At 45.6% G+C, this 25,255-nt stretch overlaps 6 protein-coding genes and 1 long non-coding RNA gene across 9 annotated transcripts; 2 read left to right on the forward strand and 5 right to left on the reverse strand.

Annotated features, from left to right (window-relative positions):
* Positions 1-86: 86 nt before the first annotated feature.
* On the reverse strand, positions 87-12,178 carry LOC111073673 (mucin-1). Its single transcript, XM_022366107.2, has 4 exons — positions 12,111-12,178; positions 2,301-2,472; positions 2,119-2,240; positions 87-2,053 (listed from the first exon to the last, which is right to left on the reverse strand). The coding sequence occupies exons 1-4, from the start codon at positions 12,123-12,125 to the stop codon at positions 932-934; spliced, it is 1,431 nt and encodes a 476-aa protein (XP_022221799.1). The 5' UTR covers positions 12,126-12,178; the 3' UTR covers positions 87-931.
* LOC111073675 lies at positions 8,574-10,076 on the reverse strand. Of its 2 annotated transcripts, none has more exons than XR_002607739.2 (3): positions 9,852-10,076; positions 9,082-9,783; positions 8,574-9,010 (listed from the first exon to the last, which is right to left on the reverse strand). It is a non-coding gene; the product is annotated as an uncharacterized LOC111073675 (long non-coding RNA). The 2 variants fall into 2 exon arrangements; XR_002607738.2 differs by having other exon boundaries at positions 9,077-9,783.
* Positions 11,209-12,118, forward strand: LOC111073674 (protein dpy-30 homolog). Its single transcript, XM_022366108.1, has 2 exons — positions 11,209-11,313; positions 11,386-12,118. The coding sequence occupies exons 1-2, from the start codon at positions 11,217-11,219 to the stop codon at positions 11,775-11,777; spliced, it is 489 nt and encodes a 162-aa protein (XP_022221800.1). The 5' UTR covers positions 11,209-11,216; the 3' UTR covers positions 11,778-12,118.
* A 4,174-nt stretch (positions 12,179-16,352) lies between the features above and the next one.
* LOC111073692 (microspherule protein 1) lies at positions 16,353-18,365 on the reverse strand. The gene is made up of 3 exons (XM_022366139.2): positions 18,043-18,365; positions 17,258-17,981; positions 16,353-17,190 (listed from the first exon to the last, which is right to left on the reverse strand). Exons 1-3 carry the CDS (start codon positions 18,261-18,263, stop codon positions 16,456-16,458), a joined length of 1,680 nt encoding a protein of 559 aa, XP_022221831.1. The 5' UTR covers positions 18,264-18,365; the 3' UTR covers positions 16,353-16,455.
* A 79-nt stretch (positions 18,366-18,444) lies between these two features.
* Positions 18,445-21,227, forward strand: LOC111073695 (BCL2/adenovirus E1B 19 kDa protein-interacting protein 2). Its single transcript, XM_022366143.2, has 4 exons — positions 18,445-18,657; positions 18,725-19,882; positions 19,942-20,052; positions 20,114-21,227. Exons 1-4 carry the CDS (start codon positions 18,653-18,655, stop codon positions 20,232-20,234), a joined length of 1,395 nt encoding a protein of 464 aa, XP_022221835.1. The 5' UTR covers positions 18,445-18,652; the 3' UTR covers positions 20,235-21,227.
* Positions 21,203-23,033, reverse strand: LOC111073694 (gustatory receptor for sugar taste 64f). Its single transcript, XM_022366142.2, has 7 exons — positions 22,921-23,033; positions 22,778-22,863; positions 22,269-22,721; positions 21,943-22,214; positions 21,731-21,885; positions 21,418-21,670; positions 21,203-21,356 (listed from the first exon to the last, which is right to left on the reverse strand). Exons 1-7 carry the CDS (start codon positions 23,016-23,018, stop codon positions 21,264-21,266), a joined length of 1,410 nt encoding a protein of 469 aa, XP_022221834.2. The 5' UTR covers positions 23,019-23,033; the 3' UTR covers positions 21,203-21,263.
* A 147-nt stretch (positions 23,034-23,180) lies between these two features.
* LOC111073693 (gustatory receptor for sugar taste 64e) lies at positions 23,181-25,064 on the reverse strand. 2 transcript variants are annotated; one of them, XM_041593882.1, is made up of 10 exons: positions 24,967-25,064; positions 24,844-24,911; positions 24,712-24,786; positions 24,259-24,645; positions 23,928-24,202; positions 23,716-23,870; positions 23,638-23,664; positions 23,502-23,577; positions 23,348-23,437; positions 23,181-23,273 (listed from the first exon to the last, which is right to left on the reverse strand). In XM_041593882.1, the coding sequence occupies exons 1-10, from the start codon at positions 25,050-25,052 to the stop codon at positions 23,187-23,189; spliced, it is 1,326 nt and encodes a 441-aa protein (XP_041449816.1). In that variant the 5' UTR covers positions 25,053-25,064; the 3' UTR covers positions 23,181-23,186. The 2 variants fall into 2 exon arrangements, with proteins under 2 accessions (XP_041449816.1, XP_022221833.1); XM_022366141.2 differs by having other exon boundaries at positions 23,502-23,664.
* Positions 25,065-25,255: the final 191 nt, after the last annotated feature.

Genomic DNA, 25,255 nt, shown 5'->3' on the forward strand with positions numbered 1-25,255 from the left:
AAAAATAAATCTCTTTAAATATCTACTCTTACACATCCTTTGGCAACCAAAAAGAAAAAAACATTCTCCATTTAATTGGCATTTAAATAATGATTTATTTTATTATTATTATAAATGTTCTTAATTAATTATAAAAAGAACTGTCTGTCGTACTTTGCTTTAGGTTTCTTGGCAACGGGTGCTCATTCATATACAAAAACAAAAAAACATTCGCTATAATTCGCTTAACAAATCAGTTTACATTCAATGAACAGCTATTGGCAAAGAAACGGTGTATCATTATCGGATCTACATAAATCGTATCGTATTATATGCTAAGAATTGGACATACAAATGTGTAGGAATGGGAAAGTGTGCGTTTTTTAATTACTTTTCGTTAATATGGCAAGATTAATACATGAAACGAATGCTCCTCCTCAACTACATACATCACGTTGCATTTAGCAACACTTGACAATATTTTGCAGCACTGGGTTTCCATTGTAGCAGCGCAGAGCAGAGCAGTGATGTGGTGGCGTGGCTGTGAGTACCCCTAACATACCTAACTAAGCCTAGGCGCTAATTGCACAAAAAGTTTTCGTTTATAAATTAAGTTATATTTAAATGTGATTAAGCATTAAATGAATTAACACAGATGTCGTTTTCTGGAAGAGATAGCGATAGATATGGGGAGGGGAGAGAGAGAGAGACAGACAGACAGAGAGAATGTGGCTAAAAGCGGGGATTATGTACATGGTTAATCTTAAGTGTTATTCTGAGGTTCTACGGTTAGTTTTGGTGCTTCATATGAGAGAGGCTGCACTATTAGGCAGTGCTTTGGATACAGGCTCCACCTTGGAGGCAGTGCTTCGGTGAGTGGGGTGAGTGGATTAACTGAAGATGCGCCTCCATCTGCAAGGACACTACTGTGGGGTGGGGGGCATTTGGAACACTACTCATTCACCAGCTGCGCAGGACCCGGCTCATCGTAGGGCGCTCCATTCGTACCCACATACTGATTGTTGTTTCTGTGGACGAAGCCCCGTCCCGGCGACGCATTGTAGTAGACCACGCGCCGTATGCCAAAGGGATCCACGTAGCCGAAGCTTCCCGCCCGCTGCCCATCCGCCGGGCTCGTCTCCTCCTCGTGGTACTGCTTCGGCAGGACATAGCGGAAACCGTTCCGGGTGACGCCCACGCCATCGTAGCCCGCGGCACTGAGATCGTCCAAGTGGTGGCTCTGCACCGGACGCAGGCGGCGGCGGTAGGCTCGGGATGGCAGCGGTGGCAGCAGTGGCAGCAGTGCAGCCTCCAGTGAATTAACCTCCAGCGGGGAATTGGGCGTGTAGTATCCATAACCACCGTGGGAGGATGAGGGGTATGAGCCATACCCACTCGTTGAGGGCGTGGCTGAGGGCGCATAACGATAGCCAGAGGCTACAGAAGGCAGCGCAGCCGAGGGCGGTGCAGCAAATGGCGCTGGAGCAGAGAATCCATAGGAATCCCCTGCAGCAATGGGCGAGGGAGTGCTCGCCACAATCCCGATGGCAGTGGGACGCGGACGCTGGCGGCGTCGGTGCGGAGATCCCAGCGGTGGCAGCATCGACAGTAGCGGAGGTTGGGGCGTCGTGGAGCTGACCACCGATCCGAATAGTCCATGGCCAAAGTCTCGATTCGCCTCCGCATCGTACAAGTTGTTGGCGTTGAGGCCATTTTCCACGGGCTCTGCATTCGGCGAGTGCTGACCGGAGGACAGCAGCTGGTCCCGTGCCCGAGGCAGTTCGTCCGGATAGTGATCGAAGCCCAGCTGCGACTGCGGTTGGATCTTGGCCGCCTCTTCTGGCGGCAGATAGTTGAGCTTGCCCACGCCTGAGTCCACAAGCGAATCCAAGTCCAGCTGCAAGTCCTGTGCAGGAGTTGGAGCTGGAGTGGTGGTCGAGGTGGTAGAGCTAACGTGTGAAAAGGCGGGCCTTTGATAGCCGCCAAAGGAGTTTCTGGAGCCAGAGCCCGCAGATCCTCCATCTACCAGTATGCCCGATTGCGCAGGCGCTGCCTTTGTGGATTTGATGGCTTCCTGTGGGGCCAGAAGGAGAGACAGATGAGAGACGTTGAGAGGGGAGAGTGCACGCATAGACCTACCTCAATGGGACGTCCCTGGCCCACATAGATGGTCTTGGACTTGAGGATTCTATAGCCCTGTTTGTCGGCTATGTAGTCCTTCTGCCGCAGATACCCAGCTGCATCGATCCATGCCTCAGTGCCTGTCAGGGAGAGGAGAGAGTGACCATCTCTTTATGCCACTGCTGCTGCAGTCCACTCACCTATGACAGTGCCATCCTGCAGACGCTTCTCCTTCCGGAACTGTCCGTTGTCCGTCTGGAAGCGGAAATATCGCTCGGGCCCCTCGTCCGTCTGGATGTGGTACTGACTGGAGCTGGGACTCTGGCTGGCTGCAATACCCGAGATAAACGATGCCAGGGCAACGATTGCCAGCTGCAAAGAAAACGTTAATGTCGTTGATTAGTGAAAACTGCTCCAAAATGGGGGGCACAAACAAATGGCATCCGCGGACAGCTGGTCCGAAGCCCCAAAGAGGCAGCAGTCCATCAGTCCATTGCGACGCTGTTTTTCCGGTGGGGCAGCCTTTGGGGGCAGGCGGCACATTTCAGAGTCAAGGTGACAGAGTTGCAGTTGCAGTTTCTGTTGCTGTTGCTGCTGTTGTTGTGCAACTTGCACCATTCAACTTGGAGAAGCAGCCGCAGCCGCAGCGGCAGCAGTGGTGCTGCGTGCGGAAGTGCGGCTTGTGAAAGTGCTTTTGCAGCAACCGGTTCAACACTGCGTATGCGTTATTCAGATGCGATTTTTGTGTCGTTTTGGGATTGGCTATGCCTCACGGTTAAGGTTGAATGCCACATTAAAATTATTTTTGGCCAATTATTCTACCACCCGCACGTTTCTGACGAGTTGTACGCTTCAATTACGCAGCTCCTCCCGCCATAAATTTAATCAAAAATCTCAAAAAAAGGCAGTGGGAGGAGACGCTAAGCCGATACTGGAGGCTAATTTTCGACTACGCTGACATTTTTATTATAATTTCGTGCTCGTTACCCGCTTATTATTCATCTACTGGTGACTCTCCCTCCATGCTGGTAATTTATGGCGCTTTAATTAATTGTTGAAGCACATTTATTACGGAATAATTGAACCGCAAAGAATGAACTTCCTTTAATGGCGAATGGGGAACTTTGTTCTGCCTTTTGCTTGGGCAGTTATGCTCCTACATTCGAATACTCTTATTGATTTATGGCCATAGTGACTAACACCTGTCACAGGGTAACACTAACCATCATTAATTATGGTTTACCATACACACAGAAATATCAATGATTACATCATCGGGTGAGAAGAAAGGCAGAGAAGAAAGGTCTTGCAGTCCAAAACTTTTTTCCATTTTGTTTTTGGCAAAAGTTATGTTAGAAGAAAGGAATGTACTGTTCATTAGGAGGGTATTTATTATTCTCTAGTTGATAAAAAGCTTTTTGGGAGGTACGAGTATAGTTAATCTCCACAGAAACGGAAATTACTCGAAAAACAAAACATTCTAACAAGAACAATTTTTGAACTAGCTTAGGTTAGGTTAAATAGTCGAATCAATTAACTTTAAAGGGAATTTTGCAGAAGGAGTACTCACATTTCTATTAGCTTTATTCCTATTATTTTTAATATTCCTACAGAAGAAAGGGTGTATATAAGTCCCTTCAGCTAAAGTTATATGTATCTCCCTCACTTTCTCACAGACAAGAAGCCAATCCACAATTACTCGAAATTCGCTTGGTATTCGCGTGTTTACAGCCAGCATCCATCAGAGTTGGAGATTTATTAAATCAGCTAACGCAATGAAATAAACTGCCAACAAATTATTGCGGCCATTTCCGCTGTGTTTGGCCAAAACGAGAGTAAAAGTGGCAGCCAGCGTGGAGCGTAAAGGCTCCCTCAATGGAGTGCCACAGCCAGAGCAACAGCAAGAGTTCCCCCCGATATGGCCGACATCCAGTTACCCAACCGGTTTGCGAATACTCCGATGCGGGATCCGAGCCGAGGTGAGCCGAGCCTCAGCCTGGAGCTGTGGCAACATATGTTGCAGCTAAAGCTGTTGCTGTTATTGTTATTGTTGTGGCAGTGTCTGCGGTTACGTGAGAATCGCTGGAGACGACTCCCGGCATAAGCGGACTTTACTCTTATGGGCGCGAGAGTGTGGTGCGCGCCTTAAAACCGAAAGAAAACAGCAAGAAAAAATCAAAAGGGGAAAATCACGTTTTCCTTTGGCGCGCAATTTTGTTACACTACCGAGGTAGGAGTATATACCCTGGACCAGAGAGCGGAGTTTCATGATTTTGAGGAAGTGCTTGAAACATGGAGGCGGCAACTCCTCCATGGCCCACTCTACTAATCCCTATATTCTTTATTATTAAAAATAGTTATTAAAAATAGTCCTGCAAGACCACATCCATATAACCTACAGCCTTACCAAACAAGATCCAATATCTGCCATTTTATCTACCACAAAAATAAATCATTCTTAGAGGGTATCTAAAACTTCGACGTCGAACGGTAGCCTTCTCTTTCTTCATGTTATTTTTGGTGTCTGCTGCTTGTCGAAATGGTAACACAACAACAATATAAAGCAGTCAACAAAAGTTGCGCAACAATCTCCCCCGCTCCATAAACCCTCCCCTTTTGCAGTACCATGCCGTCCCTCTTTCTGCAATTTACGCAACATCTGAAATTGCCCCAAAAGTTGACCCCAAAATAAAAACTCAAAAAACTTAACAAAGAATTCTGCAAAAAAATGTTAGAAACAAAGCCATAATTTAGGGGCCCCCTGGCGTGCCTTTAACGCTGCCCCACGGATGACCTTCACTGCCCCACTGCTTACAGTTTTTTAATTAAAATTCACTTCAATTATGATCCGTTTGCTCTGAATTAACTGGAGCAGACCAAGCCAGACCCATGGGATGGTAGTACGATGATAAATGATCTGAAAGAAAATGGCAATTTGATGGCTGCCTGCCTGCCTGCATTCTGAGCACGAACAAAGAGCTAATGAAGCCCACAAAAGCCCCTTCCAAGTCGATACGGTTTCATAGCAAAACTCATGTGGATATTGCATTGGATTCGGTGTTTGAGATTCAGGTTTGGGTTCGTGTTTTGGGTTGGTTCCGATTTTTTTTGTGTTTTTTGTGTTTGGGGAGTGTTTTGCATACTCGCCATCGAGACGAGACTGCTGGGAGAGTGCATGTTTCGATTGGTTTTTCGTTTCCCAGTTTACACATAATCAATGCGGTGGATAAATGCTTCCGGCACGGTGAGCCCAGTCATGAATCATGTGGCATGAAAACCCATAGAAAATATTAGGCAAAAAAATCTAGTTTAGGATGGAAATTACAAATTGGGGAAACACCAAAATGATTCATTACAAAAATATGCTGCTCCCAAACTTCAAGCTATTTTTGGTGTATAAAAAACTATAATTTTATATAATTTAATTAATTAGGGTACATTTGGGATGGCATTGAAGAAAAATGTGACATGTCTATGAGCCATAGAAATTACAAAGGAAATATGTACTTCCATCTAAACAGTTCATGTAGCAAACGAAAGACTCGAGACACAAACTTTGTGGAAAAACAAAAATGATTAATTCAAATGATGAGCCCACCTAACAATTAAATAACAGCAATAAACTATAATTCTATATCATTTTTTAGATAATTATTTAATGATAATGAAGGTAATAAGCGACACAAAATTGATATACAGGCCTAAACGTAAAGGTTTAACACACAAACTTGGGATAAAAGGACGCCTAATATTTGTCATTTTAGGTAAGAATTCAATTATCATAGGAACATAAAGTAGAAGTCATCTAGAGAAAGTCTAAAATCTTCAATGATTCATCTTACATGATTCCCTTGAACGCTTTTCGCTTTCAACAGACATTGAGCAATGCTTTGATGATCATCCAAGCAAATAATAATTTCTAATTGCTCACATTCCACATATGACATCAACAGCAGCAGCATTCAGCGAAATTCGAGACAATAGATTCAACTAATGAAACATTTCATTAGACACAAACTATTCCAAGAATGTGACCCACAACAGCAGCAGCAGCAGCAACAACAGCAGAAGTAGCAGCAGAAACAACTATTGAATTACACTTTGGATCTATGCCGAAAGAGATTCGACTTGGAATAGAGAGAAACACCAACATATTAGATAGGATGACTGACAGACAGACCCCACCAGAGCCTGCTGTCAGATTTCGCGCAGAGCCGCTGAGTTTTCGGCGGTGGGAAGCAGCTGTGCGGCAGCTAAAAATTGTATTAAATTTCATTAGATCTTTGATTTCTTTTTGTATCTGCAAAAATAAACGAACGAAAAAAAGCGCCTTGCCTTTTTTGGTCAGCGGCTTTTTCGGCTGTGGCACTTCCTGTTTGTCTTGGAGCTCCAACAAAAACAAAATAAAAAAACACTACGAGTACAGACAAATAGTGTAAGCGGTTATACAATTGAGTTGAATGTTGAACCATGTCTATAGCAAAGGCTAAAAGAGTGTGGGCTTTTGTAGAACCCGCCCCTCAAGCAAATCAGCCACGCAGTTAGTTGCCTGCTGCCGGCTGCCTGTCTTGTTTGTTCCACTCAAAAGCCATTCAATCAGTTCGCATTCTAAACATATACGTACGCCCCCAAGTGATCCATAGTCCATTTGCCTGCCATTGTTGGTAGTGTAACCCAGTTTTCCCAGCTGCTGCACTAATGCTAATTCTTACAAATAATATTGCTCGATTTCAGGCCAAACACATTCAGAGGTGTAACTTGCATCCCATCTCACTTGCAGCCAAGGCAGAGGGTATTGCCCATTCGATCTGCACCAGAAATTGCACTCGAGGCAGCAGCATTGCATCATATACCCAGATGCTCTCCATATTTGTAGCACTTGGGGTGTGATACCACAATTGAGTGTTGTGTTGTTTTGTTTGTGTTGTATGAATGTTACGAGTTTGGGATGTTATTGGCTGTAAAGTGCGAAATTCGCATAGCTCTCCAGCATGCCTTTGAATATAATAGAAACCCCCCCCACCCCACCACCAAACGGGGTATGATATGATAATCATGCAAGTGCCATGCACTGGACTGCCGCCTGTCAGTTATCAGGGTATGGGGGCTGTCAAAACCAATGTTCATCATAAAAATAAAAATTATTGAGGCACAAATGGTAATGTGTGTGTTGTGTTGTGTATGGTAATGCATGCCCGATGCATGCATGTGCCTCAAGGTCATCCAGAAGCGACGAACGTGGGCGGACAGCAGCACACACCTCTAGAGTTTTGAGCCCCCTTGTGGCACAGCAGAGTGGCAGCGGCGCTTCCGATAGTTTTCATCTTTTTTTTTTTGGTTGATACATTTATGGAAAAATGTTGCATAATAATGGAAGTGCGCTCCATAATGGGGCCACAAGAATGGTCAGACGGAGAGCTGTTGTACTGTGTGTTCTGTGCCCAATTTTTCGAGGCGTGAAAGAGGCTTGATTGGGGCCGGGCCGTTGTGTAATGGGGCTGGGCTCCCTGATGAAGGTCGACATTGCCATTAGACGGAGAGCAGAGACAGAAGCAGTAGCAGAGTGGAAAATTCACTCAATGTGACGCCTGACTCATCCTCTTGTGTCGTTTTGGCAAGTTCGTGTCTTGAGTCTTTTGTTTTTTCGCTTTGGTTTTGCACACTTCGCGCTTCGTCGCTAGAAATGTTTCCGCAATTTTTGGCACTGCACTTGGCAGCTTTGGCTGCCCCACTATCTCTCTATCTCTCTCTATCTCTGTCTGGTTTTGCTCCAATTTGTCACAGTTTGGCGCCCAACCTCCGCCCCACAAGAAGTGAATTTGGGCCAGCATAGAAATGAAACCAAACCGAAACCCCAAACGAACCTTTTGGTTTTTGTAGCTGGGCAACGGTTGACATTCGGCCCCAAAAGAGAGTGAAAGCTGCACGAAGCGCTGCCTGGCTGCCATCGAATTAAATTTCAGATCAGGCTCCAACTGCTGCCACTTCGATCCATCGACATGGGCCAATGCATTGCAAGTTGTTTCATTGCTCCGCTCGTGTTTTAATTTTCGTGTTGTTCAAAGTCGATTTTCATTGTCAGCCAGGGGGTGGGAGGGAGGTAGGTGAGTGTGAGCCGTGCGGGCATGCAACTGATTTTCTGGGCTTCTTCAGTGCCGCCACCGCTGCAACACACACAAATGCTAAATCGTATTTCATAATTGCTACCAGCACTTGGAGCACTTTGGAGCACTCGCGATGCACACATATTAAGCGAAATTAATCATAGTAATTGCTGGCAACAGCTCTGGCTGTGGCTCTGGCTATGTCTTGTGAGCTGCGTGTAAATGAACTCCGTCCGTCGCAGAGTAAACAGCTGTGGGAAAAGCACTTTTGGCAGGCAGACATTCCCCCCGCGACCAGTGCCGAGGCGCCATCTGTGTCAGCGTTATATGCAAAAAAAAAATAAATTCCTTAAAAGCCAACGCCAAACTATGTGTGATAATTTGTGTGTTTACTTTCGAATTTGAAATGGTAATTGGAAAATAGTGGAAAAAGGGCCAAGACAGGCCCAGTGGCAGCTGACTTTGGCATACTTTCGTTGCCATGCCAATTGATTAGCATCTGTGGAACAGCGCCTGCAGCTACTCCTTCTTCTGCACCTCCTCTCATATGGCATTCAGCTCATGCCACGTGCGTGGGACTCCACTGAGATATGGAGAGTATCCATACCCATGCCCATACGAGTGTGTATGTATTTCTCTCTGGCGACATTGTTTCGCGCTGTCAGTTCTTGTGTGGGCATTATGTCTGCCTGGGTTGCCTCGTTTGCAGTCTAACAAAAGCCAACTGGCAGCTTGTTGGCAGTTTAAACTGTCAGTTTTCAGCGATAGACAGCCAAATGAAATAATACTCGTAGAAAGAGCTGTAGCTAGTAGAAGGATTCCTTCATCAAAATAATATAATATATAATATAAAATGGAATGGAAGAACAAACCCAACTCAAATATACGGAACTATTCCCTACAAATCAGTTCACCTTTAAGGCTTGAAATCTATTAGCACCTCCCATAACATCATCATCCTCCATTTGTTGCGCTTCCCACATCACTCAATCTGCGAATGACCCTACGCTTCCATCCCCCGCGGTAGTTATGGCTGTGAAACGCCTTTGGATCCGCTTCCACTCGGTTGCAAAAAAATAAACAGCAGCTGTCTCTAATTTGTTTTAAAAGCCATTAAGAAAAAGTGCAAAATTATTCTGCGAGATCTGTATCTATCTCTAGAGGCAAAATCGTGTGAACCACACTGAGGAATAGCCAAAATAAAATCTCAAATTAGCCAGCTCTATCAATCAAAAGGAATTGGGTCACAGATCCATAAATATTATACATAGGAATTTCTTCAAAAAAGTTGCAACATCATTGGCCAAAAATGTATCCGTGAAATGCAGAAAACAAAACGCCAAAACAGATGAAAGCCTAAGGCTAAGGGCGGGTAACCTATTGAAAATGATATTTAATAATATGTAATTGTGAAATGAAAAACATGAGAAACAGAAATCAAATGGAAGTCGCAGACGAAGCTATATATCACATCTGGGGAGGGGACGGGAACAGAGGGAAACTTGCATAGTTACTGGACGCCATAAAGGTGTCTGGCTCTTGTCTTTGGCGTCTGCCTTTGGCTTTGGGGATGGGCTGGCTGTGTGAGAGAAGAGAAATGTGAAACAAAATGGCAAAAGACAATTTGAATTCATTTCTGTCACTCACTCCATGAAACGTTAGGGCCTGGCCTATTCCGCCATCTCCTCTCAAGGTCACATAAATAATAAAAGTAAAATGTGGCAAGTGATTCCTCCACTTGCTAATTAATTCAGTTGCGCTAATTTTGGTCTCGTTTTGGAAGCGGAAAAAACTCATTTGCATACGCTTGGATGATCTTCTGTCTTTCTATGAAGATCTTTGCGCAAGTAGTACCCTACAAGTTCCCCCTTTGTCGAGAAAAAGTTGCCCACGTGCTGCTGCTGCCCACTCATCTCATAGATACACTCATAGATACACTCATCTTGTATCTGACAACAGTATTCTCATCTGCCTCTATCATCATCATCCGTCATTCGTCTTTCCGATGCTGATGCTGAAGCCGTTGCCGATGCCAGTGACCTTTGCTTTTGGCTCTTGATTTTCATTTCTCACTCACATTTTTGTGTCTGCCTCTGCCAAGAGGGAAGATCAATATCTGGGGGATGCCGCCATGTAATGCACGATTTCTGTTGAAACTCCAGACAATTGAGGCCTCCGTAAAACAGTTAGGGAATAGCGTTAGCGCTTCAGCCCCTCCATTCCTCTGTGTTTGCTGTTTTTTCGATCGAGTCTCTCCATTTATATTCAAATTTCTGGCAAAATAATCTCTCTAATATGGGTCAAAAACTTCAGGTTTTCACGTTGCTCGTAGCGAAATATGTGTTAATCGTTTCCCATGAATTATTCAATAGATCTTATTTTATTTTGTTTTCTTATAAACAGAGAGAGACATATCTATCGTATTGATAGTGGGAGGAGGGAGGCAGTAGAGGGTTTGTGTTTGTGATTTACAGATGGCAATTAAGTGTTTACAAAAATTATCAAACAATTTAGTTTGGCAGTTCAACGAGTATGTATCTATATGAAAATCAAAATGGCAATAAACCTGTAGAACGCTTAAGTGCTGGCGCGGATTGACGAATCCCCAGTGCCCCGGTACTCCCAAGCTTGAAGTGAAATTAGGGCCACAATTTATGACAATTGTCCAATGCACTCAACAATTCTCAAAAATCGCCGCTTAAGTACGCTGTGTCCACTTGGGTGAAAATTGCGGTGGCCAGTGACTATTAATCAAAGTACGAGACAATGCGGCGACGCTATTAAATTTCAGATGCTTCACATAAATTGTTTGGGGCGAGGTCAGTCGGATGGATGGGTAATATATGAATGGCCAGAGGGATTTACGATCCATTTACGCGGTGATTGAGTTTCGAAATTTGTGGGAAATCTTTAAATGATGTCAGCAAAGAAAACTAAAGAAAAACAACCCAGACAGTAGGCCTTGACTTGGAACTTTAGCATAGAATTTTCCGATATGCCTAGTAAATATCTATGATTAGTTATTCCCAATTCAACAGTCGCACGGAGCAGTGCTCGGAAACAAAAATATATTTTAAACAAATACATTTTATAAATTTCAAAAAATTCGGTAAATAATAAAAAAAAAAGTATTAAAAAAATTAAAGTTTAATTTAAAAAATTAATTTAATTTTTTCCATAGTGATGCCTTTTAACGATAGCCCGTACTCCGCCGCTAACAATGCACCGGCCTCACGCATATCCGCGAGTGTAGCTGGACCTGGAGCTACGTCGGTAGGCGGCGGTGCAGCTGGCGATGGCGCGGACTTTGCCAGGCTAAACTCTGTTGGTGCCCATGGATCCAATCAGTCGCTGGATGATGGCCCTGCGCCGTTTGCCACATGCCGCAAGCCGCGACCCGACCCGAATTCGCTGCCAGTACGCCAGTACCTGGACCAGACGGTGGCTCCCATCCTGCTACACGGACTGCACGCCTTGGCTAGGGATAGGCCCACGGATCCGGTCAGCTATTTGGCCACGTATTTGCTGAAGAACAAGAACCGCTGTGACGAGGTAAACACAGCGTTCATGTAAACAGACACGACACAACATAATTCCCGAGCACTTGAACAACACTAAACGGGACACTTGAACCACATTCTACACCTATAGATAGATAGATAAATCTTACGTTCATTCAGCAGCACTGGGCCGACGTCAGCACACCAGCAGTCCGCACACTAAACTACACCCCACAAGATTTAGTTCATTCATAAGAGCAGCCGAAAACTCAAACAAGGGGGCAGTGCAATTCCCATAGCCCACCTGCCGCAGTTACACATTTGTCCAACTCTTTTATTCGCCGATTTTATAGACAATTGACTCTTGTACACAATTTATCGCTGATTATACTTGTTAAACACTCACCAAACAGATCTTCATGTTTTATTTTTCCTTTTGTATCCCTTTGGGGTCTTTCAGGCACAAGAGATCTTGCCTGCACACGCACAATTTTACTCCGAATTACTCGTATCTTTGGCCAATTTTGGCAACCCTCATCCCCAAGATTCGACTGTAATAATAATTATCCCAGGGCGGGAGATGAGATCTCCAAGTGTGTTCCGCCGCTCAATTAGTTCCGCCGCTCCAGAGTGATAGAGAGAGAGAGGAAGCAGAGCTGTGAAGAGAATTGCACTTCCGATTGCCGACCCACGCGAGATGCAATCTTCAGATTCGTTTATGGTTTCGGTTTCGTTTTGCGGTTAAAGTTTCGCGTCGCGCGGTGTCCGTGGTGTCCGTCTGTACAGCTCTCTGGCTCGATTGCCACTAAATTCGCAGCACGCTTAGTTGACGGTTTAAAAACTTCAAATTCAAATCGAGAAACGGTTGGGTATTCGGTTGGCGCTCGTTTCCAGCTCAGCCAAGCCAGCCCAGCCAGCTCTGCCAGCACTGGCTTATTCGGCAGCGATTCGAGTCGATTCGTGTGTATCGTGTCTGTCAGAGCACCAGAGTGGCGGTGTCTGCTGGCAGCCAGAGCGGGCTCTACAGTGTCTGCTGTGAGCCAAAGCGGTCTCTAAGGTCTGGTCTGTTGGATTCTGTGCCAGAGGTAATCTGCTTGGGGGCCAAGTACTCTAAGCCGATTTCTTTGCCGCCTCTCGGCCCACCCGCAGTTGTCATGCGCCAAAATCGAACTTGTTCCGGCTGCCTGGCTTCTACCAACTTACATCAGATCTACCCTCCACATATGTGAATAGAACACTTGGAATAGTTAAATCTAATTGCAAAGTATCGCACCTCAGTCCAAAGATCACATCACATCTCTCAGTGCTATTTCATAATGCACAACAAGTGGAGGAAGGGAGGGGGGATCAATGCGATCTCTTATGGGAAGGTATCTCGGTTTTCGAAAGGGTTTTTTGCATTTGGCCTTGGTATTTTGTTAGATCTTGAAGTGCGAAGCAGAGTGAAGTCTCGCTCGACAGTTTCCGATCAGTTAAAAACTTATTAAAAATATTTCGTTTCTTTTTTGGGCAATTTTTATCGCTCAATATCCCTTGGGGGCTAGACCAATAATAAACATAACTTAAAATAAAAATCTTTTGGGGGCGATTCGCAGGTTGAGTCAGCAAATCAAACAATCTATGGACAAAGGGGAGCCAAAGCCCAAGTGCGTTAGATCGATAAGGGAAATACACTTCTCCAAGTAAAAGTTTCCTTGATTTGAAACATTTGACGCTGTTTTCCTTTGCAAAGTTTTATGCAGGTTCGACCTATGGAAAGAGTAAAATTAGTTACAAAACAATAATGTTTATATATGGAACACTTCTAAAATTTATTTCAAACTTACTCAGACTCTCAGCTAGAGTATGGATATAATAATCATAATCCATTAGAAAAATAGGAAAAGACAAAGCATAAAACAGCAACAACCCACATCGATAAAAAAAAGTCTGGCAGCTGTTGTTGTATGGAATATCCATATCTATTTGTATCTCGAATTCAAGCTCGACTTAATTAAAAAATCAAAGACGTTGTAATTATTTGTCTCGCCTGCAAAAATTACGAGTATGTATGAGTATATGTCGCTCTGCGGCGGTAAGACAACAACGCTCGAGATCTTAAGACCCCGAAAGTGGAGTTGCAAATTGAACTTGCTTTATTTTGGCGCCACAGATAAACGAGATACGAGTGCGGTGTGGTGTTATGTGAAGTGCGTGGGTGAGTGGCTGCCAGCGACGCCGTCTAATGGAGCCAGATAACCTCAAGGCCTCTCAATTCAACTGTGAGGCTGTGTGCCTGCGATCACGATGGATGCATTTGGATGGCTGACGTCACGCTCATCGCCCACAAATGAAATCATTTTCCTCACCCTCACACTCGCAAGTGGTTCGGGAGGGAGGCATAGAAATAAATCAGCGAGCATTCCACGAATAGTCACAGCCCAAAAGCTAGAGCTACAATATATTTGCCAGCGAGTTCAATAAACAAAACTACGGGAGAATTATAAATGCAGCACACACCCATCGTACGCTCTACGCTGTACGGCCCTGACGCCTTGACGGCCCACTGTGCGTATGAGCGACGCGGAACAAGACGCAGTACTGTGTACATTGAGTTTTCGACCTGCTAGGAGAGTATTATTTATGCGTTACATGCTAAACTCGATAAACCAAAACCAAAATTTGAATATTTCACATGACACATGCGACATGCACCTCTACGACAAATGTCGATCCAGCCACATCAATAAGCCCCCTGAGTCGACTATTTGAAATGAAATTGATTGAAATGCGATTAGCAAAATGAATATCAAAGCAAGCAAACAATTTTAGTGAGTTTTCTGCGATTTTCAATAACCACACTTATGGCATTCACTGTAGCAGAGGGCAGGCACACACACTTTACCGGAGGGCAGTTGCAGACCTCCATGATACGAGTATTGGCATATCGGAGTCGATTGGTAGCCTATTTTTATGGCATTACTTCGATTGTTTTTAGACCATTTTCCTGCAGTGTCACGAAACTTTTGTTTGACAATTTTGTTATTCACTTTATACAATTCAATGAGATAATCGCACTATTATGTCACCCTAAACTGGAGCAATCAATGGGTTAGGGGGGTGTCACAGGTGTCACTAGTCTACTCTGCCCGGAAAAATATCATTCACTTGGGTGATCTCAGCCCTCGACTGAGAGAGCTGTAAAAGTTCTATCTAGAGCCAAAAACCCCCACGCAATGCCCCAACCAGCATAGATTCGAAGATCCCATGTAGTGCTCCACTTTGGTCGAGCGGACAAACAGCATGACCTACGCTAATAGAGAAGAGAAAGAGCTACCCAAGACAGGCAGATTTCAAACTAATTTTAGAAGTTGCGACATCGCCAAAATATCGGACCACAAGAACAGTAACAATAACAACAAAAGTTCGGTGAACTGCACAAAAGGTATATTAAGACAAAGCCAAGCTTCATTAGCTCTCCCATCATCTTGGGCATCGGGAAAAGAAAGCAGCAGCAGAACACACCACCAATACCATCCACCTTACATCCCAGGTCCATCGATTGGCTCTAAGATCAGATGGCGAACAAAAAAATGCACACAAATCAATGTTAGAATTTGGAATTCCAGGAGAAACAAAGCGGAGAAAGATGGAGAAGCTGGGAGAATGGAATGGGATAAGTTGGGACGTGGACCAAGACTGAGACGACGAAATTCTTGGTATGTCCAAAGAGTAAATTGACTTTTTATAGACAGTGACAACAATTAATTATATTTTAATATGCTGCGCAGCTTGCATGGCCCCGACAGCTTATTAGTTTATAGTATCAACAATACAAATTAGAGAGCGATGAGAGCCCAAAGCGAACCCCAAAACAGAATCCGAATCCGACCTCGAAGAAAGGCCGTCGCTTCTGCTGCTCCGGCTGCCAGAAAGTCATCGAACTTTCTCCGTGTGTTCTTTCTGGCGACTAATTTCTATATTATGTGTCACGGTCCCCGCCTGTCAGTCGATTTATTAATTATCTTAACAGCAGGCCATCATTTATAATCTTTGCTATCGGACCGTTTCGGGGAGTCAATCTTCCCTTGGAGTCTGTTACAATTTGTAAATGGAACTTGGGAGTTTGCAGAGTTCGCAAGGTCGAACAAATTTGCCCAAACACAATCGCCAGCTATTAAGTGTGCACTCGCCCCCTCCCGTTACGTCCCCACCCAGATGGGAATCCGAGACCATAGCACCAGCACAAAGAACTGAGAACAGAGATTTTAAACAATCGCGTGAGCACAAAAATTCGCAACAGACGCTGATCTTTGTTTGCTTAATTCGCTTTGTAAGCTGTGGTAGACGCACAGCAAAGTCGCATGTCAGCGAATAGAATGATTATGGATATATGTTTATGGTGTTTCAGTGGCCACTTTCGAGATTCTCAGATGTAATTAATAGCATCTTATGAGTGAGCCGCAAATGAATTCCATGACATAGGCGCCCCAAGAAGTTGCAGAACATACAGCGTAGGAGTCTTGAGCCAGATTCAAGACGGCGGCAGACTGTGGGCCGACAATCCGGGAGAAACTCTTTTCAATTCCATTTCCCCCTTAAGAACTGTTGCTTTCGTTCGATTGGAGGCGTTGCGATCGTAGAGGGACGTGGGCGTCACATTAGTTGATGAGGTTACACTGATTGTTTGTTATTTCATACTGAACTCGTTTCTTGTTGAACATTAACTTTAGACTTATGGAATAGATTTGTTTGCGACACTCTAAGCGAAGCTAATTCAAGGAATTCGATGTTTTGGCGCTCTCGTGGCGTATGGCATTGATGAGCTCGTAGTTTACCAGAAAGGTTAGGCGCAGTCCGCACATCTCCATTGTGCAGTTGTGGGCCAGGCGCGTCTTCATGCCCGTCAGCAGGGGCGTACCGTTGATGAAAATGGCCCGCTTGCCCTCGTTGGCAATGAAGAAGTCGCCGTTGCTGCGCAGCTTAATGGTGCCCTGGCGGCGAGAGATCTTTGCAGCTGCACCCTCCAGCGACAGATCCACATCAATCAAATAGTCCTTGGCATCGCGTCCGAATGTTATCTCCTTGGAGCGCATCAGGTAGCGCACCTTGCGGCCGCACAAACAGGCCAGGGTCTGGCTGTCGAACTCCGAGGCAGCCGTCGGTCCCAGCACTGAGTCCACCAGGACGCCCCAACGCGACAACTCGTTCTCCAGAACGCGAATGTCCCGCTTGTTGCGGCGATCCGTAAGGGCCATTTCCATTTCCAGTGCCTCATCGCGCGTTTCATTTACATCATTCTCGAAAACCTGTTCCTCTGCATCGGAAAAGCTCAGCAACGTCTGCTCCAAGCCATGCAGCGGCTGCACGACCTGGTCCGGCAGCAGGCTGTACTGCTTAAGGAGCAGCCAGTGGTTTTGCAGCGACTTGGCGGTGCGGGCGCAGTAGAAAACACCCGCATTCTTGTCGAGCAGCTTCTGGAAGTGATCCAGCTTTGGTGTTTCGGTCTGTCGAATGGAGAAAGGATTCCATGTATATCTTTATATTAATAGTCAAATTCACATCTCTGCTTACACTACTGATGGTTCCCAGCATTTCCTCCTCCTGGATACTGTAGGGCGCCTTCCTCTGTATGGACTCTACCATTTCGGGGTGCAAATTACGCATTGCGGAGACGGCAATCCGCGACACTGCCGGCTCGTAGAGCAGTGCATACCAACGCTGCTGCAGCTCCTGGGCCGTAAACTTGCAAGAGAACTTAACACCGCGATGGATCAAGCGCAAATCGTTCGTCTGCTGAATGCCGATGATCAAAGCCATGTCGTCGCAGGGCTTCCAGCGTCCCAGATCTTTGGTGGCCAGCTGTGCCAAAGGACGGCCATTGCGGCGCTGCGACCTCTTGTTGGTCGGACGCCCGGCACGTACGGTCGAACGTTTTTCGGTGGCTGGAGCACGTTCCACGACTGGCTTCGGATTCACTGGCACAGCTTGAGGCACTGGTGTGACTGGCGCTACAGCAGTGGGCGTGGCCAGGGGAGCAGTTGCCACGGTACCACTTGGAGGCCCAGGCAAAAGGCCCTCCACTAATCCGGGTGTAGAAGGAGTCTCCGGCATGGCAACGGGTGCTGTATGCATATTAAGGGATGTGGGTATTCCCATTAGAGCTGGATAGTTTTGGGAACTAGTGCGTGGCCTGTCCCGCCGGCTGGGGTCTGCTCCTCCACGACTTGTGGGCACAGTGATGTTGTACTCGACGATTTCATCATCAAAACGCTTTCGTTTGATGGTGCGCGAGGAGCTATCAAACAGAAGGATTACTTAGCAAAGTTTGGGGACTGCATAATTGTTCCCTGACTCACCTCCTGCGCTTCTGGTCATTTTGCAACTCAATGGGAAGATTGTGAATTGGATTTCGCAAAGGAGTCGCCGTCACAGTGGCTGCTGCTGCTGGCGTCGCTGGCAAGGAAGTCACGCCCACGGTGGAAACGGTAGGGTTCGAAATAACTACGGGCACAGGAATGCTCTGCGTGTTGCCAGGCGCTACATCGTTGGTATCAACAACAATATGGGCACCTTCCATTGCAAGTAGTTTAGCTATTATTTAGAGTATTTAGAAAAAAATAAATTTTTTTTCACAGACGCTACAACAATGTGAAGCAGTGTGACCGCGGATTTATCGACAAAATATACCGTCTCACCCTCAAAAATGTAAGCAAATATACCTTCCATTTTTCATAATATACCGTAAATATACCGAGGAAAATAGCTTGCTATGACTTTAGCAAATGTCTGGCAACTCCAGTGTATTGGGCCCACAAAAGGAAAATTTGTTTACAATAAAAATAGAAAATTAAGCTAGAACGGCTGACTAATTAAGCAGAACGACTGATGCACAGCGGGACTTTAGCATTGCCTCGATGAGTGGGCAAGCCAACTTTCACACAAGCTATTCGAAATACACTGGGAACTATGAGGTAAAGTGCGGCCAACACACAAAACAATGCATTCGTCCCACTACATATGACTAATATCGATTTGCAGTTTGCATTACGCGGAATCGGAATCTTCGCAGTCAGAGAGCAAAATGGACATCTCCGAGACTCCCACGGACTCGACAGGCATCTCCCCGCTGGCCGATGAGTGTACGCAGGTCACTGCGTCCCAGGTGAAACCCATTCTGGTGGAAGAAAAAGAGACCAAGACGATCGCTACCCTGGACAATAGAATAATACGATCGGAGCTGCTGTCCATCGAGACGATGCCACAACGACAAATCATTGAACGCACGCTGGCCAACAGCCACCCGCTGATGTCGCCCACAAACACAGACTCGGACTCGGAGCCGTTTCAGACCAAGCGGAACAACTTTCCCGACGTGGTGCCCGCCACCGAGGCGGCCGTGCAGGCGAAGAACACAATGAATCAACAAGTACCCCGCAACAGGCCGCAGGATGCCAAAGTCAGCCTTCTGAGGGCCAATAGCCCCGACATCCTCAGCGAATCGGATGCGGATGTCTCGCAGTATCTCGCTGCTGTCGAGTCCAATTTTCAATCTGTTTCCCTGCTGCCCAAAGCCAACGGCAAGAAAACGAAGCGCGGCAGTACCCTGCCAGGGGGCGAGGACATCTCAAGCCTGGACTCCATCTCAAATCATAGCTTCGATGATGATGAGGACATCGAACACAATCTGGCATCGCTCAGTCCCTCGAGTTCGCTCATCGATGGCCTGGATGGGGAGGATGATGATGATGATTGTGAGGGTCCTGAGCTGCTGCCCGACAATGACGATGATCTGGACCTGGAGTTTGGTCTGGCTACAACGCCAACGCCTCACACTCCGGCTGCGGCGACTCTACCACAGTATTCGGCTGCCGAAGAGCGGCGTGACTCACGCAACTGGCAGAAAATCACACTACCCGATGGACGCACGCGAGAAATCGACATGCGGGTCATTGAGCCCTACAAGCGTGTGCTGTCGCACGGCGGCTATCTGAAGTCTGGCGGTCAGAATGCAATAGTCATCTTCTGTGCCTGCCACTTGCCGGATCGATCGCGGGCCGACTACAGCTACGTGATGGACAATCTGTTCCTCTATGTGGTGAAGACCCTGGAGCAACTGGTGACGGATGATTATGTCTTGATCTACTTGCATGGCGGCTCAAATAGGCGCAATGTACCGCCCTTTCCATGGCTAAAGCGGTACGTATGACTATAATTTCTGATTATTTTATCATTGGTTGCCTTTTTGCCTTTTTTAGATGCTATCAACTGCTGGATAGACGCTTGCGCAAGAGTCTAAAGCACATGTATTTGGTGCATCCAACCTTTTGGATCAAGTCTTTGGTATGGATGGCACGTCCGTTTGTCAGGTGAGCACCTAACAATCGTTACTTCCTTTTCGATTATAGAAATTTGATATTTGGTTGGCAGCACAAAGTTCTGGCGCAAACTGATTTATGTTAAATCTCTGGAGGAGCTCGGTCTGCATGTGGTTGTGGAGAAGGCAGCCATACCGGAGAAGGTGAAGCAGTTCGATGCCAAGCGACATTGAGAAACTGCAAAATACTCTCTCTCTCTAGACTTGTTTCATTCAAACGCGAAAACACTCACCATTTGTGTTTCAGCATTCACTCCACCCCCTCCCCACCCATCTTCATCGACTAATTGATTATTTGAGCTATCTCTCTCTTTATCTCTTTTACTCGCTATGCTTTAATTTAAGATCTCAATCTTTGTGATACTTTATGTTTGCGTTCTCTCAGACGTAGCTCTTATACCCAACTTCCCTGCGCGCGAGTGTGAAGCAAAAGGAAGCGTTTTAGCAAAACATCGAACAAGTTTTTGTAGTTCTTTATTGGCAGACGATATAACTCTTGTATTAGTAGGCACATGCATATGTGCCTAGGATTCCTATACACACAAACACAAACATATATAAATATCATAGTTATTATCGTATAGCTTCCGCTTCATACAATACAATATACATATAACTATATTTTGTAATGGAAAACAGACATCATAAGCAACCAGAAACCACCAAAACTTCCAAAACATGTTACCTTTTCTTTGTAGTTGCAAACAAAACGAGACGACACGAAATAACTGAATTTAAACATAAGTAATTGAAAATATTTAGCTGAATTTTGCATTCACTGCATATTGTATATCCCCCGAAACTGTTTCGCCACCGCACGAAGACCTATGACCACTGAGACCCCATACAAGCTAATCGTACACACACACATAATCGTAATACTCGTACTCGTATTCACCATTTGTAGGAAGCCCCCGTTTAGTCTATAAGTGATACATATAGTGACCATTCTTGAAGAACGTTTGATATTTGTAAAGTCTACACACGCCGAGCAACACACATGTAGGATCTCCCTCTCTCACTCTCTATATATAGATGGATGGAAGATAATCTGACGTACAATTTAGGCAATATAACCGATGGATATTACGATCGACATTTTGTTGGTTTCCTTTAATTGCTTTAAAGTTTAAACAATAATAATAATAAAGTGCAAGTGCAAGATGATTTTTTATTTATTATGCAAAAACGCTCTCTCTTGAACTATGAGTAATAGCTCTGATTGCAGTCCCACAAACCGTTATCCTCGTGGAACTGAATGAGCACCAGCTCATAGGTGACTATAGTGCCTGCCACCTGCACGAAAAACCATTTAATTAATAAAGCTTTTCCTATGCAGAATCGATTCCAGGCTTACACTCAACACCAACTTTCGTGTGAGATGGAAAAACTTCATGCCACTGAGTGCCACCTCATCGCTGATAATCTCCTCCGAAAAGCGCTTGACTTCCGGACACCATGAATCCTTTGGCACACAGCGCAGATATCGCAGAGTAACCCGCGATTCGTCATGCACACTAGCGGAGTACAGAGACACAGCCAGCGTGCGACCAATGAGGAATGTCAAGGAGAAGTAAAAGTAAACTGCATGGGCCACCGACGGCATGGTGCTGCCAATGGGAAAATGCATAAATTAACAGCTAAAAGTGCCACGAGATTATTGTACAAACTTCAAGCTACGCAAAAGCTGAACGCATATGAAGTAGAGGTTGTTCGAAAAGGATACCATAGTGATGAGGGAAATGGCATCGTCCATTCTGTCGCACAATATGCAAATGTTTCGGTATTGAATGCGACGCTCCGACCAGTATGAAGGCGCCATGTGCTAAAGGAAGATACAATGAGTGGCGAAGAACGAAGTAAGGAAAACTGTGTCACTCACCATTCCCTTAAAGTTTTTCAAGTCATTGTTCAGCTGTCGAAACTTTGCTGCCAAACCAATGCTGACAATCATCACAAACACGTCCATATAGTTCCATATAAACGTGGAATAGACATTCTGGAACTTTCCCCACATGGCCAAGGTCGTGGAGTAGCTGGTCACGTAGAAGATCTCATCGTTGGTGCGCAAAAAATAGTTCTTGATGGGGTCAGCGGTGCTATTGCAATAGCTTGCATAATTAATGGCCGATATCATGCTGAGTAGGTGCTCCGCTGTGGTTATAAAACAGAATTTATAATCATTTCTTATTTGTCCTCGTATCTTACCAAAGGAAAGCATCATTCCCACAAGCATAACCATCCGAATGGTGTGTCCCATCTGGCACTTTGCCAGTTGCGATGGATACTGCGGCAAGCCCTGCTCCACTTCATGCCAGTACATCATCAAATTGGGCCACTGCTGCGCCAGCCTAAGAGCCACAATGAGAACCAACAGCACAGAGCCGCGAAAGATGATGGGCTTGACGCTATTGAAGCTAATGGGATTGTTCAACACCTTGAACAGGGAGAGTCCAAAGTTTGCCAGACTGGAGGCGATGAATACCAGACTGAAGCCAGTTCGTACGTTGCGCCAGGAGAAGCTTAGGTCTCCCGGATGCTTTCCTGTCACTCCCTTTACCGGCATCATGGCAAAAAACTCTGCCACAAGCAGCACCCTTCCCACGGACTGGTGGAAACTGCCATCACTAAGGAATGTTTCCCTCGAGCCGCCAGCCATTTCTATGGGAAGATTTACATATATTAGAGGAACAAATGGAGGAATGTGGTATACCAACTTGTCGTGCGTTTCCGACACTCATACTCCGATTTCTTATGATCTTTGTAGGCATCGCAGCTCTGCTGAAACACCTTATTGCGGGCACTTATGGATGAAGATGAAATATTATTCACTTTACGATTATTATTTTCAACTATTTACTTTTCGTGCATTACATCCAACTTTCGCTTCAATGGTGACCTCGAGTGCTTCTTCAAGCGATGGAGCTTTCGTTCGAGTTTTGCAGGCAGAAACTTCATCCTGCGTTGCGGCTGTGTCCAACTTCAAAGGACTACTGCTGGAAAAAGGGTAGCAGCCAGAAAAGCGAATTTCCGAATGGCCATTAAAAACACCTGTTGTTTTGCACTTTGTCTATAATTAAGGCAAACGGCCACAATAAAACTACACACAATTTGTGGCCCTCTACATTAGCCATCGTGGCAGATAAACGCAGTCGTTTCCTCCTTGTTGAACTGCAGCAGAATCAGTTCGTAAGTCACGATAGTTCCTGCCACCTGCACAGGGTATATGTACATATGGTATTCAATTAATCGACATGACTAAGGATAATCCATTTGCATGTACGGACCGAAATGACAACGCCACGCGTCAACCGAAAGAACTTCATGCCCGTCAATGCCACCGTGTCCATGTGAACTTCCTCAGAAAACCGTTTGAGCTGTAAATAAAAATGATTACTTTTTCTGAATGAAATAAAATGGAGGTGCTGTGTCCTGGCTTACCTCATCGCACCAATACTCTCTGGGCACCAGGCGAAAGATGCGCAGCGGTCGCTTGGACTCATCATTGATGCTGGAGCTGTAAAGTGACAGAATGAGTGTACGGCCCAGCAGATACGTGAGCGAAAACCAAAAGTACATGGTGTGCGAAACAGAGGGCTTTGTCCTGTCAAAAATAGCATTAAAAGTAGCCACGATATACAAGGCCATAGCTTACTGCATGCTCTTCAGTATCTTGCCACAAATGAAATACAAATTGTTGCTGAAGCAGAGAAGAGTTATGGTCGAGATGCCATCGTCTACGACTTGACAGAGCTTGCAGAGGTTCCGGAAATTGACTCTGCACTGCATCCAGTAGTCCACTGTGGTGGCCTGCAAATTGAGAAACAGCTCTTGGAAGTAATTATTTTCCTATGGCTCTCTCCTTACCGATCTTGCCTCGCGCTGCATGTAATCGTTGAGTTGGCGGAAACGTGAGGCAAGTGCCACACTGACGGCCATCACGAAAATGTCGTTGAAGTTCCAGGCAAAGGTGCTCAGCACATTGATCGCCTTCCCCAAAAGACCCAGGAAAGTAGTATAGTCAACGAAATGGAACACCGTCGAGAAATTAAAGTACAGAAAGTTATCGATGGGATGATCGGGCCAGCGCGGACAAGCCACTGCATAGGTCAGCGTGGATGTCATGCTCATCAGATGCTCCACTGCAAGGGAAACACAATTTAATTTCATTGATTCCTGCCGTCAAGCCAATGCTTACCCAGCGAACATGTGGTGGCCACCAGCGTAATCATCTTGATGTGATGGGCCAGCGATTGTCGTTCCTTTGCCAGCTGCAGCGGCGGCAACTTGGCCTCCACTGCCTGCCACTCCTGGGCAATGGCTGGCCATCGTCTTGCGAGCTGCAAAAATGACACCGAGATGAGGAATATGGATCCGTAGAACATCATGGTCTCCACCGAATCAAAGTCAAAGGAAACATTTGTCAAGAAGGCCACGATATAGCCAGCGGTAATGCCAAACGAAATCATCATTGCCAGGGCATAATATGTGCGGACACTGGACCAGGCAAAGGTCAGATCTTCGGCCAACTTTGAGCCTATGCCCCGCACAGGCATCAGGGCAAAGATCTGGGCAATAATGAGTACTGACAAAAAGGGAAACAGTAAGTAAGGAAGGAAGGAAGGAAGGAACATTGCCCTGAATCCTTTACCTGGTTTGATGGCCTCTTGGAATGAGCCGCTGTACGTGTAATCATCATTTAGGGCACGACGCAAGAAACCTCTCACTGCAAAAGTAGAAAAACTATTAAAAAAATCCGAATCCCGAAAGATATTCCACTTACTTTTGGAAAACAGCAAATGTTGCGGCTGCTTGGATGTCCCCTTATACTTGAGGATTGCCAGTGTAATACTATCGAAAAATGGTGAAAGATTAGCATTGGGATTACTTAAATGCATGCACATACTCGCTGCCCACTCGCGATCTTCGCCAGAACTTAATGCGAGCAACGCCTTTGTATCGCTTAGCTGGATCCCCCGTTGTCCTGGCCATGCTCGCAGCTCGACTAACCACTGAATGAAACCCACAAGCGAATACTTCAAGCCAAAAGCGGGGTGCGCTGTGCTGCTTGTTCCGACTAATTGTTGGTGTCCGTGCCAATTGTGCGGCTTATCTTGTGCATAATCTTTTGTGCAAACAAATGCCAATTGCTGACAGTTTGACAGTTCCATGAAGTTCTTTGCATTAGAGGAAAG

The sequence above is a fragment of the Drosophila obscura genome, unplaced genomic scaffold (assembly GCF_018151105.1).
Source record: "Drosophila obscura isolate BZ-5 IFL unplaced genomic scaffold, ASM1815110v1 contig_200, whole genome shotgun sequence".
Classification (NCBI taxonomy): Eukaryota; Metazoa; Arthropoda; class Insecta; order Diptera; family Drosophilidae; genus Drosophila; species Drosophila obscura.

Excerpts from the sequence above, each read along its gene's own strand:
- LOC111073674 (XM_022366108.1), top strand. The coding sequence starts at position 11,217 with ATGATTAGTTATTCCCAATTCAACAGTCGCACGGAGCAGTGCTCGGAA. Across the intron at positions 11,314-11,385 it reads TATAAATTTCAAAAAATTCG|TGATGCCTTTTAACGATAGC; the intron begins GTAAATAATAAA and ends TTTTTTCCATAG.
- LOC111073693 (XM_022366141.2), bottom strand. The coding sequence starts at position 25,052 with ATGGCCAGGACAACGGGGGATCCAGCTAAGCGATACAAAGGCGTTGCT. Across the intron at positions 24,203-24,258 it reads GGCCACCACATGTTCGCTGG|TGGAGCATCTGATGAGCATG; the intron begins GTAAGCATTGGC and ends TTTCCCTTGCAG. Across the intron at positions 23,871-23,927 it reads TGCAGCGCGAGGCAAGATCG|GCCACCACAGTGGACTACTG; the intron begins GTAAGGAGAGAG and ends CTCAATTTGCAG.
- LOC111073695 (XM_022366143.2), top strand. Across the intron at positions 19,883-19,941 it reads CCCTTTCCATGGCTAAAGCG|ATGCTATCAACTGCTGGATA; the intron begins GTACGTATGACT and ends TGCCTTTTTTAG. Across the intron at positions 20,053-20,113 it reads ATGGCACGTCCGTTTGTCAG|CACAAAGTTCTGGCGCAAAC; the intron begins GTGAGCACCTAA and ends TTTGGTTGGCAG.
- LOC111073673 (XM_022366107.2), bottom strand. Across the intron at positions 2,241-2,300 it reads GCAGGATGGCACTGTCATAG|GCACTGAGGCATGGATCGAT; the intron begins GTGAGTGGACTG and ends TCTCCCTGACAG. Across the intron at positions 2,054-2,118 it reads GCCAGGGACGTCCCATTGAG|GAAGCCATCAAATCCACAAA; the intron begins GTAGGTCTATGC and ends CTGGCCCCACAG.
- LOC111073694 (XM_022366142.2), bottom strand. The coding sequence starts at position 23,018 with ATGAAGTTTCTGCCTGCAAAACTCGAACGAAAGCTCCATCGCTTGAAG. Across the intron at positions 21,886-21,942 it reads TGAAAAACTTTAAGGGAATG|CACATGGCGCCTTCATACTG; the intron begins GTGAGTGACACA and ends ATCTTCCTTTAG. Across the intron at positions 21,357-21,417 it reads CACGAAAGTTGGTGTTGAGT|GTGGCAGGCACTATAGTCAC; the intron begins GTAAGCCTGGAA and ends TTTTTCGTGCAG.
- LOC111073692 (XM_022366139.2), bottom strand. The coding sequence starts at position 18,263 with ATGGAAGGTGCCCATATTGTTGTTGATACCAACGATGTAGCGCCTGGC. Across the intron at positions 17,982-18,042 it reads AATGACCAGAAGCGCAGGAG|CTCCTCGCGCACCATCAAAC; the intron begins GTGAGTCAGGGA and ends TCTGTTTGATAG. Across the intron at positions 17,191-17,257 it reads TGCTGGGAACCATCAGTAGT|ACCGAAACACCAAAGCTGGA; the intron begins GTAAGCAGAGAT and ends TCCATTCGACAG.